At 41.2% G+C, this 13,924-nt stretch overlaps 1 protein-coding gene across 1 annotated transcript; it reads left to right on the top strand.

Moving 5' to 3' along the window:
• Nucleotides 1-6,718: 6,718 nt before the first annotated feature.
• Nucleotides 6,719-13,811, top strand: hif1an (hypoxia inducible factor 1 subunit alpha inhibitor). Its single transcript, XM_079635144.1, has 8 exons — nt 6,719-7,167; nt 8,555-8,805; nt 9,422-9,570; nt 9,727-9,872; nt 10,426-10,532; nt 12,330-12,393; nt 12,492-12,602; nt 12,893-13,811. Exons 1-8 carry the CDS (start codon nt 6,973-6,975, stop codon nt 12,947-12,949), a joined length of 1,080 nt encoding a protein of 359 aa, XP_079491270.1. The 5' UTR covers nt 6,719-6,972; the 3' UTR covers nt 12,950-13,811.
• Nucleotides 13,812-13,924: the final 113 nt, after the last annotated feature.

Raw genomic sequence — 13,924 nt, 5'->3', positions numbered from 1 at the left:
CCTTCACCCCTTTGTTCTCTGCGAAGTCTTGTTTTGACCATGCATACATTTCTCAGCGTTTGTTCTCTGTCTCCCAGTCCTAGTTTCCCTGGTTTTCCTGGTTCCTCTATCCCTGCCTGTTTCCTCGGACTCTGTTCAAGAACGTTTGCTGCCTGCCTCGTCCATTGCCTGTTTCTGACCACGAGTTCTGGATCGCCCTGTGTTTCATTGCCTGCCTGTGTTTAATCTTCTGTGTGTTTGTGTTCATCTAATAAAGTACCGCAAATGGATTCGAACGCCCCTGACTCCACGTTACACTTTGATTCCTCCATCCTCATTTTCTTTCCTTGCATCCTTCCCTCGCTTCCTAATGGGTTGGGGCAGGAAGCGTTGAAAGGAACTAGACATTGCGTCAGTTGCTGACACTATGGGGACTCTTTCTCCTGGAATACTGAAGCCCTGCATTGAGCGAGTAATAATTACTGACCAATGCCGATCAAGCGCTCGTGATCAGTGGAGCCATATGCCATTTAACATGGCACTGGGCTATCATTGCCTTAGAATGTTTCGTCAAAAAAGTTAGGTAACGTAGACATTTCCTCTCGAGATCGTTTCTCTTGACATTGGGTCTGTAGCTGACGCTCTGGGGATTGTGTAACATGCTGTCATGTTCACGAGTTCACACTCACAAATAAGTCCGATGGAATAAATGGTATGCATATTTGGCGTGCTGTCCGAGGAGAGGGCTCCGGGCTCGGTATTCGGCCCGAACCCAGAATACTCCCCCCGTATTGCTGGTTTAGGAAGTAACCAGGCGAGTGTGAGGAGACGGGGTGGTGGAGGGATGCTGAAAAACTGTCGAGGAACGTTGGTGAGTCGAATGAGTATTTATAGGTCTGCACTCATTCTGATTGGATAGAAATGTTGATTACTGATTGTTGACAGCTGGTTGGAATGATGTGATAATTGGATCAATTATTTGAACGTGCTCCTCCCGAACTTTGTTTATAAAACATCATTTAAAGTGACTTCCCAACGACAAAGGACGGAAAAGTCACAATAGAAACCAAACATCTGCATATCAAAGACAGGCTATAACTGAATATAAAACTTAAAAATAAGTTACAAAAAGTTTTAAAACCTAGCAAATGAGAAGCCCAACTTTCGGCCAAACAAATGTACTGAATAGATATACCTCGTGCCCAAGCCCACAAGGACGGCAAGCCTCTAGTGGAGTGGATCCGGAACCTAAATGGGAAAGTCTAACTTTTGTAAGTCAAAGCAATCACCTCCACAATCTAGTGAGACAGGCTTTGTTTTAAAACTAGCAGATCCTTAGTGCGACCTCCAGAATAAATAAAGAGCTGCTCCGACAAACGAAACTGGCTGGAGTGTTTTATGTACTGTATATGCACAACGTGTGTACAGGACACAGCAGCAATGTTTTGTGTCCTCTGTTACTAACTCCTCCGGGGCAAATGCCTGCAGTGTTATAACTTGGACCATAAAAGGCGTTGTAAGCACCGTAAGCACATAACCATGCCTAGGCCTCAGCCTAACCACACAGTCATCCCCTCTGAACTCCAGACAAGTGGGTTTAACGGACAAAGCTTGGAGGTCTGCCACACGCTTTCCACAGGCTAAAGCTAGCAAGAGCGCTGTCTTTAATGAGTGCACTCGTAGCTGGGCAGAGGGAAGCAACTCAAACAGTGGTTCAGACAGTGCCCTCAGAACTAGTCTCAGCCTCAGACATCACGCCCACGGACCGTTGGCTGAACGCCTGATGCATATGGCACACTTTTCTGGAAACACTTCAGGAGTTTCGAAGTCACGATCTGATGTCCTTCAATTCTACAGGATGTCCGGGAGATGTGTGTGTTGCGTTCTTTATCGGTCCGCATGGAAACAAATGCCGTGACGCCAAAACCCCTCGCGGAAAAAGAAAGCCATTGTGTTTACAACTGTGACAATGAGCTTTTACCAGGATCAACTAAATGCTAGATTTTCAAAAGTGTGTGAAGTTCGTGGCTCCATTGTTGCTGTAAACTTGCACAACGTCCTTGAATTAATAATTTATTAAATGCACGCCGGTCTGTTGTTGTAGGGACTTCGACTTCGTTTAACCGCCTCACTCCATTCAAAAATCCTGTCACTAACTTATGCCTTACAACCAAGCATTGGTCCACCTGACCATGATGCAATGATGCAAAAGCGGACACATACACTTTAAGTATAAGCCAGTGTAAGCAACATCTCCTGCTCCATCCTGAACTTGACTGGAGCTCTGACTGGAGGAAAAGCATATTTGCGCTTTCTGGTCCTGCGGCTCGACAGGGCAATCCCTTACAAGGAAGCATATGTTCAGGATAAGAACAGCGGGCAGTGTGTGTTCTCTTCCGACGCAAACTAATCAATCTCCGCTTCTCCGAACAGGCTCCAGATTACCTGTGCCTTCTGGGGATCATTCCCTCCCATCCTAAGCGGGTGGAGATGGGAAGCGAGGATAGAAAGCGAGGAAAGGAACGAGACATTGCATCAGTAGCTGGCATAACGGGGAAACCTCTTTCTCCTGGAATACTGAAGCCCTATTGCATCGAGCAAGTAAACAAGTAAAAATGACTGATCAATGGCGAATATTTAGACTAAAAAAAGTTAAGGCAGACTGGAGGAATGCAGATGCAGCCTCCACTTCCTGTGGGCTACACCCCCTCTGGACAGTCGGTATTCCACCAATCTCTGCAATGCGCAAGACTGCACACCACCTTGGTGATTGAGATATTCCACCACAGCCATGTTGTCCATTTGGAGGAGAATGTGGTGGTCCGGAACATACAGGAGAAAAAAGAGCAGGGCTAAACTGTCATCAGCTCCAAGTGGTTTATGACATGCCATCTGCACACCTGTCCATTAAAATAAGCATCCTTTAGATCCACCAATATGAACCACTCCCCAGGCTGAACATGCGTGAGGATCTGCTTCATCGTGGTTATCCTGAAAGAGTGCTTTGATAGCATGCAATGCAACGGTCTTGGGTCTAGAATTTGACCACCTCTATTGCTTGTTTGGCAAGAAGTGAATGTATCTCTGTCCAGAGCACCAGCTCCTCCTGCTCCTGCAAACCGGGATGGCCTGCTCCTAAACTGGAGCGTATAGTGTCTTTCTGAGCAAGGCATGCATTCGAAAACCGCTAAAAGGGCTGCAATGACTTGGGTTTACTCAAAATGACTTGCCACTGTCAATTCCTAACTGAGTGGGAAAAATATGGGCTCCAGTGCGTCTGTGCTGGAAGTGGCTCATGGTCATGGACTACTTCTGAGCCTCCAATAACTTCTCAGAGAACATCCCCACAGCATCGCCAAAGAGACATTGGGGACTCACAGGGGCATCCAGCAGAGCCATGTTATATGAACACTCTTTGAATGTATCCTCGTCCAACTTGAGTAGCTTGGCCTGGAAGACCATTGTATGAAGCGCAGAATGCTGCAATGAAGGCCTTCTCTGTTATGTTGGTTGTAGTTCTACATGGTTTGGAAGGAAGCTGAAGGGCAGAGGTGGGCCGTAATTGCTTCCTCGAAGGGCGGCTGCTTTTTCATAGCCCTAGCAGTCAGCTGAAAGAAACGAGGTGAAATGGGGTGTGTACAGTGACAGGGAGATCTCATCATGCACCTCTGGGAAGAAGGGTGCTGGTCTCTGGAGGGCAGCAGCTCGGCGGCCCGACTGCAGAAACCACTCATCCAGGCAGTTCTTTGATGGCTCCTTGGGAGCTGACCAATCCATGTCTTGCTCCTCCACTGCTTTTTTGTGGATCCTCAACAGCTCAGCATCGGCAGGTTGAGCAGCCATTTGCTCACCTCACTGTGAAAAGCGTCCTCTTCCTGGAGTGAGCTGCAACACCAGTCGTCCTTCTCCGAGGCTGTTGTGGACATCGCATTATTGTTCGAGGCGCCACATGAGATCACCTTGCGGGCTCTGTCGGAGGGGGTGAAGACTGTCCTCAGCATAAGAGAGCAGATGCTCCGAAGGTTGTGGTACACGTGGGTGCTGGGCCAGCATGAGGTCATTTCAAGAGGCTCCTGAGTGCGACTGCCGTTGCTTCCTGTCCCACGGTTCGACGGAAGCGGGAGGAGGAAGTGGAGGCGCAGCAGAAACAGCGCTCAGCACGATATAGGGCCTTGAGCACAGCACCCCGACTGTCATATCCTCGCAGTGCTGACAGCTGGGCCTGTCAAGCGATATCTTGGCTTGGGCAGGTCCCAGGCACAAGAAGCACGCCTCGTGTCCGTCTGGAAGCGGAATTGGGCCCTGCACTGTCTTCTTTGTCGCCGGAGCACTCAAATCTCAAAAGGGAGCCGCCCTATATTTATAAAGCACGTAAAAAAAAAAAAAAAACAGAAGCGATGCAACCTATTTTACAGAATACAGAAATGTATTGTTCATAACCTGTATTAGAAAACCCCTGAACGATATAAGGCCAGAGACAATAAAAAAGAGACAATAAAATAAAAAAGTTTAGGGACCCTCTGGAGGTTACTTGTATATTTTACAAGAAAAGCAACCATGATTGATGGTTGATGGCTGAAGGGAAACGCAAAAGTAAAAATCGACTGAAGTTAACTTAATTTTGGTGTCTTTTTATATTTCTTTCTTTTTTTTTTTACTCCAAAGACTCTTCTGTTATTTGGTCTAATCTATTTATAAATGGATAGGTTGCCCAAAAATGAAAATTCTTTAATCATTTACACATAATTCCAAACCATCTATCTAATTGACCTGAATTCACCATAATGTACACTGAATAGGGTGAATATATATATATATATATATATATATATATATATATATATATATATATATGGTGAACTCAGGTCAATTAGATGGAAAGAGTCAGTGTTTTGCATACGGTTTGAAATATTAGCCTTAAAGGTATAGCGGAGGATCTTTCCTAATTTTAGAAAAGACACGCCCTCTCCAATTTTTTAAAAATGCACAAGCGCAACACTCTATTTGCTCCCGAGAGGGAACGCCTATTAAACGTGTGCACTTACATTAACTTTTACTAGCAGTGATTTTAAATGGATTTCTCCAAATAGCATGACAAACTTTACCTGTCTAGTAGTATCTTCGCGACTGCGGCATCAGTGGGAAGCCCAACCTGTGCTTTTAGCGCACGCCAGCGTGTGAAATATTCACCCAAAATCACTCTGGTCTTGTTTCTATATTCTGCGGCCTTTCTCTTGTTATCATACACTTCGTATAAATTTTTTCTCTTTCGAACCTCAGCCATTTTCAAAGGAATGGCTGAAACCGTAACTCATCACACTACATAGGGACGAGCACGTACGACGGCCTTACGTAAACATATCACCAGAATGATTGACACTTAAGCCTGTTTTATGCTTCTGCGTCGAATCGACGGCGTACCCCCGCAGACCCTTCTGCGTCGACGCGAACCCCTCTCCGCCCCCTCTGCCATAGCTCGACATACACCTCGAAAAAATTGTAACTATACTTCTGTGTCGGACCTACGCCGGAGCCACTACGCTGTAGGCAACGCGTTGGTTTTCGTTTATACTTCTGCGTCGCTGTCCGCGTTGACGCGCAATTACACATGCAGAGGGAGCGTGTGAAACCCGAGGGAGGGGTTCTAGCAGACCAATCACAGCGCTAGCGTCCGCGTAGAATTGACGCGTTGTTACATTTTTGGAGAGGTGCACGTCAGGGTACGCCGGAGGGTACGCGCGCTACACACAGCCTACGGCGTAGCTACGGCGTCAGTTCGACGCAGAAGTATAAATCAGCCTTGATACCGTCCCCCTAGCGTTCTCGCGGTGAAATGCACCGCGATGCAACACAACCCGACGCAGAACCATAAAACGGCCACGACGCCGTAGGAGTGACGGCGTAGCTACGGCGTGGAGTTGACGCAGAAGCATACAACAGGCTTTAGGTGGACCAATTGTATAGGCTACCCACCCGGAAAAAGAAAATCCTCCGCTATACCTTTAAGGGATCATGAATTTTCTTAAATATTTTAAAAAGACTGCAAAAACCTACACTCTGGAGCAACCCGGTAGGCTATTATATGTTTCGCCCAATTTTTTTTGTTAGGCTTCCAGACTGTGAAAAAAAACCAACAATCTCTTGGGGCTTATGTCCAGGACTAATAGCATATTTGGGCCTGCAAATTTCTCAGTTATCCAAGTCATGTAATGTTCAACAAGTTACATCTGAATCAACTGAATGTATTTTTCTGTAGCTTAATAAGAAAGTATTTCTCTTTATGTGATGCATCTGTTGAGATAAAAAGAAACACATCCAGCTAACCAGAATGAATATAGGATCTTCTCTCCCATGACCGAGCACCACGAATAGCAGCTGTCAAATATCCCCATCTACTGTTCGATTGGCAGCTCTGCATTTTTCTCTTTCCCACTAGTTGTGTGCGCACGAGATATTAATGTAATCTTTGATTTAGATGGCCAGTCTTTTATGGGACAGAAAAAAAATGTAACAGGTAAAATTAATTAATTCAGACATTTCACAGAGCTTCTATTTCTATTAGCAAGCATACAGCTTTCAGGACTAACGTTACTTGATTCTGGTTATAAAAATCAGATCAGTGAACAACAACCGTGGTATCTTGAGTTAGATTTTTGTAATGATTGACATTTCTGTGACATATTCCTTATTGCTCGCTCATTCGTTCATTTATGAATACCCGGCGTCCAACGGTTTCAGCGACTTTTACTTTGAAAAAAAAAAAAAAAAAAAAAAAACACTTCCGGTGGGTGTTTTGGAAACATCACCAATATTTCTGTTTTCACGCTGCTTGTATGACTGCTCGGGTCGCTCTCGTTTGTTCGTGCTTCGGCGGGGTGTGTGAAAGCCCAGGAGCGGTTCTCGCGCTCGCTGCTCCTCTTTCATCTCAACGGCTGTGCCGGCTAGCCTCGCGCAGCTTCATTGTGAAGTAACCGCAATCCTCAGGCGGAGGACATGGCAGCCGCGACCGTGGCTGGAGCGGACACAGCGGAGACCGATGGAGCTGCTGCCGCCCCCGCCGCCTCCTTCACGGATCTACGCGACCCAGGCTGGAATGAATCGCAGCTTCGACAATATACTTTCCCAACCCGACCGATACCGCGACTATCCCATACGGATCCGCGTGCCGAGATCCTCATCAATAATGAGGTATTTTGGCAGATTTCCCCTACATTGAGTTAGAAAGCGGCAGAATGTAGGAACTGAGAGCTGCAACTAATTTTGTGGGTGCAAGGTGCACTTATACGAAAGGATGATTTACCCAAAATCAAGCAGTAGTCTATTAAACGTCCTAGTCTAACATAATGTCTTACGTTGTGCTGAAACTCTTTGATGAGTTTGGTAACGTTAAGAGATACGTTCAGTAGCCTACTCCACATCCCAATAAGCGGACACATCTGATCAGTTATAATTTAAGTTTAACTTATTCTTCAGATTTTGCATAATTCTGAAACTGCCATAGTATATTAGGTTTTAAATGTAGAAAATTATTAAACATATCGTTATAAATAATTTCTGCTAAAGTGTTAAGTTTACTGTAATTTGTTGCTGTAAATGTAAATAACTTCTTAACATTTTAACTATATTATAATATTACAAGTTGTGACCATATAACACAATTGTTCCAATTTTTACATGGCCTAGGGAGGGGTTCCTGCACCAAAACAGAAAGGAAAAGTATGAGAAAAAATTCCCTTGCTTATATGAATTGTTGTCTAATCAAAGTCACTCTGTACACTAGAACTACTGTGTCAGTCAGTTAAAATGAGACCAGTCAAAGCACGTTGTTCATGTTGTGTTGACGGCTGTCTCGTGTAAACAGTGACATTGGACTATTGTAGCTGTGCACGAGTCCGTACTTGTTAACACGTTTAGAATGATTTAATTAACCTTCTATCATCTTTTATATATATATATATATATATATATGTTTATATTTATGTTTATATTTATGTTTATAAATAAACACACAATTTTAATCAGATCATGTTCATTTCTGACTTAATCATTATTCCAATATTAAGTTATATTAATATAATAATAAATAATATAATACACAGTAGATAGCAGTTTACAACTAAAAGTCGATGTCGGTGCATGCGGTTTGTTAGTTTAGCGGTCGTCTGGTGTAGTTGCAGCCGAGCGCGAGAGCAGCCTACCCGCGCGCGTGCTGGAACAGTGTACGTTCTTCTAGTCACGTAGCACTTGTCACTTTTTTTTTATGCTGCGGCATCAGTATAATTCTGTGTCAAATAAACGCTGAGCGTTGGCGGGGGTCGCTTCACGACCCGGACAGTATTTTTTTTGCAGTTCTGTTTAAATCATTATTTAAGAGACTAAATATTTGCACTTAAATGTTAACATGAGTGTGGAAGTGTGTTTGGTGATTGTGCCTACAGAATAATAAAACTGCTAATGACCCACGTCACCCACCCAACTGAGAATAGCGCTTCATTGATCTGTTGTTTATAATAATTTGTTTTAAATATTATGTATTTTTTGTAAACACTTTTATGATTTCGTTTGTCTTTTGTAGGAACCTGTTGTATTAACAGACACCAGTTTAGTATATCCAGCTCTAAAATGGGACATACCCTACTTGCAAGAGAACATTGGAAATGGGGACTTCTCTGTTTACACAGCAGAAAATCACAAATTCTTGTATTATGATGAGAAGAAAATGGCAAACTTTCAAGACTTTGTGCCCAAATCTAATCGACTAGAGATGAAATTTTCTGAGTTTGTGGACAAGATGCATCAAACAGAAGAACAAGGCGGAACAGAGAGGTATGGTAATGTGATTTACATTAATGTACCTGATATGCATGTTTGTAACTGCTGGCTGAGGTATATATAAAAAAAGAATTCTACAAAATTGTAGACGGTGATTTATAACCGGTTTTGTCAATAAAAAAAGATTGCTTGCTTTCTTTATCCTTTCACAGTTCCATCCCTTTAGCATTGAATAGGTGTATATTCGTGTGCATTTGTGTATAGTTTATATTTAAAATTTACCTTGACTACAAAGTTTTGAGCTATTTATAATAACATAAACAGTTGAAGTGTGATACTGTGGAAAAGTGTTGAGATGCATGAAATCCAATCGAGGAAATGAAATTGCTCGGCTGTATGACTAAGCAGTTTATTCTGCCAAGTGGTGTCCAGTCCATAACGCTGACCATTTGATACTCCACTTTGGTGGCTTTTATTGCTATATCATTTGTGATCATCTTGTTTCTGGGTCTAGACCTTTAAACTGTTGACCTTACTAGATAAATATTAAGCAAGTTCAGGTAGATATTTACTTCTAATCTTCTAAAGAAGATAGAATTGCATTCTAAAGTTTTAAAGATTTAATTTGACATTTTAAGATGTGAAATGACTTTTGTCGTTTAATTTGTAGAGTGTACTTGCAACAAACGCTGAATGATACAGTAGGCCGAAAAATTGTGGTGGATTTCCTTGGATTCAATTGGAACTGGATTAACAAACAGCAATCTAAACGAAACTGGGGACCGCTGACCTCGAATTTGCTGCTCATAGGCATGGAAGGTACAGTTTCAGTGCACCTTTTTCTCTATCCAAATGTTTAGGATTATTATTTAAAATAGTAAAATGAAATGTTGATTTGTCATTCTAAAATTGGTGGTGGGGTGACTGTCATATCGGTTTTGTTTGTTTGTTTCTCCTCTTAAAATATCATGCCAGGCAACGTGACACCAGCACACTATGATGAGCAACAGAATTTCTTTGCACAAATCAAAGGACATAAGAGATGCATCCTCTTTCCTCCGGATCAGTTTGACTGCCTTTATCCTCACCCAGTTCATCATCCATGTGACAGACAGAGTCAGGTAGTATATGTTTGATGACGCCCTAGACAAATGGTTCTCAAGTTTGCATATAAATTGTAAAAAAAAAAAAAAAAAAGTTTTGTTGAAATATTAATATAGCTTTGTGTCCACTGCTCTATTGCATAGACCATATTGTACTTTGCACTGCCAATATTTTTGTATTAATCTGTTTTAGTCACATGACATTTTCCACTCATCCACCATATGTATAACCATTAGTGGGACAAAGTGATGGTGGAGAAATCATTAAAAATACAAACAGATATCAAGAAAAATGTTGCTCATTGGATTCAATCCAAGCTTTTTTCTTTTTCTTTTTTTTTTTTTACAGATGTCAAGTTAAAACAAACTACAAAATGCAACATTTACTGGCATTTGTATATATTTATTCCACAATCTTTGCCCGTATATAGTGTTATATATGATTGTAGATTAAATGTTGTACTTGGCCTGAAAAGTTTGAGAGCCACTTGCTGAAAAACTTTATTTAACTCTTTTAGACTAACAATAACGTAAACAAATAAGCGAAATGTTCATTTTTTTCTTTGCATAGGTTGATTTTGAAAATCCTGATTATGACAAGTTTCCTAATTTCAAAAATGCTGTTGGATATGAGGCTGTTGTGGGACCAGGCGATGTCTTATACATCCCAATGTATTGGTAAGATTGTTTTCAAATACATAGAAAAGGTTGATTACCATTCTGAAGTGTGTAGTTACACCAGGCCGGGACTATCTGTTTGGCCAACCAAAGGCAGAAGGGGAGAGTGTTTGGAAACGCTGTTAGGATTTTTTTTCTTTCTTCACTTCTGTTCAGTGGTGCTAGTGGTGCAGAAATGACACACTTAAGTTTTGCGTGGCTCGTTCGGCAAGCCTCTGCTTCCATGGGCTGCTGACTTAGTTTCAAGCCTGTGAGAGTGAATCAGCCATGACGGCTTCCTCTTCCAACTCCTTGCTCCCCCTAGTCACTGGAGGGCAAAATGATGCCAACCAGCTGTGTAATTCTACTGTCCATACTTTTTGCCCATGGCTGCCCATGAGTGTGAACATCTCTCCTCTTCTTTTAACCTATAGTGTCACAGAAGGGCCTCCATTTGAATTAGGGGGAAACGCATAGAATGTTGTACAATTTTCCAAATGTTCTCACAATTTCCTTGTCTGTATATCTGTACTCTGACCTGGCACATGGGCAAAGAGTGGTGCACTGGGCGTTGCGCTGCATATGGTGTTTAAAATCAAGCACATGCTACAAAAGTTGAGCTTGTTGCTCTGTAAAGGTTTAAGTCTCTAAAAGACAGGTTTTCATTTAGCTCTGTAAAGTGCCGTTTATTTGCGCAAAGTGCTTATTGGCAGTACTGAAGATGGGAGTATTTAAACTGCAGATTTTTTTTTTGTTGCAGGGCAACAAGCTTTAGTCTTGTACTATGTGATTTATTTTTATTTTTTCTCGTTTTGACATAAGTGACTTCATCTAAGGGTAAAGTTGCAGGTGTGCCTGAGAAAGTTTAAATTGCCTGTCATAAATAGCTATTGAATGTTATTTTATCTAAAAGCTATGTGAAAGAATTTTAGAATAGCTTTAAAGTAGAGATTAGGGTTGAGCTGATAGGAAATAGTATTGTGTATCAATGATAGTCCGAGATATCGCCGATGGCTGATGCCTTTGATGAAATCAAGACAATAATTGGCTCGTTTTCCCATTAATCCATGAAATAATTGTTATGCCATAGTCTGTCTGAATACTGGATTCTGATTGGCTGGAAGGTGTGCAATAAAAGCGTTTAATGCACAGGTTGTTCCAAGTCAGTTTTATCACCGTTCTATATTCATGACCTCTTTTTATTGAAGCACACATATTTTATTGATGCACATTTGTCACTCGCAAACATTCAGGAGCAGAGAAACTTATCAACGCTACTTTTAATAAAATAGCTTCGCTACTGTATCGCCGCATTATATTTATCAGCAGCAACAAAGGGGTTACATCGCTATTTTGTAGTAATTAAACTCGCAACTTCATTGTTAATAGAGAGAGAGAGAGAGAGACGCTGAAAAGACGCTGGTACAAATCTCTCTCTCGATAATTAATTCAAATAAATGCTATAATTCATTCATTCAAATAAATGTAATGTTACGCACTACTTTATCTCTGCACAGCTAGCCATGGTGGATTATCCCTTACTTATTATTAATATTCTTGTTGTTGAAACATTTCATATTATTATCAATGTTGAAAAGAGTTGTGCTGCCTAATGTTTTCATGGAAACCATTTTTTCAGGATTCTTTGATCAGTGGAAAGTTAAAAAGAACAGCATTTATTTAAAATAGAATGTGGCCTTGCTAAATAAAAAGTGTTAATTTCTGTAAAAAAAATGTTAGTGGTTCTAAACTTTTAGATGGTAATGTATACATTTATTTAATTGTTAAATAAATGTCTGCATTTTGTCTTTTGTAAAGGTGGCATCACATCGAATCCCTGTTAAGTGGAGGAGTGACCATCACAGTGAACTTCTGGTACAAGGTATGCTTTTGCAGCACCATCTCAGTCGTGCACTGTCTTGTTTACATACATGATATATCTTCGCACAAATCAACCAGTATTAAACAAAATATTTCAAGGGGACACCCACTCCAAAGAGGATAGAGTACCCTTTGAAAGCTCATCAGAAGGTGGCCATAATGAGGAACATAGAGAAGATGTTGGGAGAGGCCTTGGGGGACCCACACGAGGTACAGAAAAGTAGAGCAGTCAATCATAGCCTTTTCCGTTTTTAGGTCCTCAGATATGAATAATGCATTAAGGAATTCCCTGTGTATTTTGACCTTGACAATAACCCACTTACAAGTATATTTGTGGCTAACCTGCTTTAAACCTGAATCAAATAGTGCATGCCTACATTTGACTGTGACTAGAGCAGAAAATGAATAACCTTTTTCCTCTTTCCAGTATTTAATCAATTGTTTAGCATATATTTGTTCACAGAATACATCTTATATTGGTTATTCTCTGTTTTCAACAGGTTGGTCCATTGCTGAACATGATGATCAAGGGCAGATATGATCATGGACTGAGTTAATGGCCTGAGCTGAAGCCTCTTTAATGTGCTGCTAAGACGGTCTGTCAATATGTATGTGTGGATTTGAGTATATGCTTGTGTGTACATTCGGACTGTTGAAATGCCAGTGCATGGCAGTATTTTGGCAGTATAAAGACTTCTGCCTTTTGTCTGCTTCCATTTACTGGACCCAATATTGCTAGTTCTGTGTTGGTGTAAGAAGAAAACCACTGGTGAGAAATTGATTGATTTGATTTCTCCTTAAAAAGAGTCCTTAAATCCATATGTGTGCAGCATTACGTGCTAAAGAAAAAATAGACGAATGCATTAGCAGGGCCTGTAAAGCACTTTTACACCACCCAGAGCGCCTGTTGTCAGGTTTTGTCCCATGTTGGGACAAAGAAGGTGCCATATGTCATGACTGAACTCCTGTGGTTCTGAGTCCGCATAGTAAAACTTGGCAGAGTGCCTCGAGCATATCCACAGAGGAGGATTTATAACTTGAAACCTACCGTCGGTTGATTGACGGGTTTAAACTGTCGATGTTCTCATTGATGGTGTTTTGTGTGTTTGCTTTTGAATTTGATCTCATGACAACGATGTTTCAATGTTTCAGCCACAACATGTTTTTAAAACAAGGGATTTCTCATCCTTTTGTAGCCGACTCACTGAATTAAATTTTGCATTTGTAAATGCATTTTCTTTTGTTCTTTTTTAGCTATGTGTACATTAAGGCAAATGTTTTAGTTTCTTGGTGTTATATTTTTTTAATGTAACATTCTATGGTACCATTTCAGTAAGGATTGTAATTCAGAACAAACTACACTTGCCAAGTGTTAACTGTCTCCATGAATTGTAAGGAAATAAAAGTTTTTGAATGGTTTGATTTGTGTTATTATTTTTTTATTGCAACTACAATTGTCATTATTACAGTTTTTGATAATGTGAGTGTGCTAAAAGCTGAAATTGATCTACATTTGTATCAACACTACCATT

Source organism: Phoxinus phoxinus (genome assembly GCF_949152265.1).
Source record: "Phoxinus phoxinus genome assembly, chromosome: 14".
In the NCBI taxonomy this organism is placed as follows: domain Eukaryota; kingdom Metazoa; phylum Chordata; class Actinopteri; order Cypriniformes; family Leuciscidae; genus Phoxinus; species Phoxinus phoxinus.
This window is presented reverse-complemented; position numbering and strand designations above follow the sequence as displayed.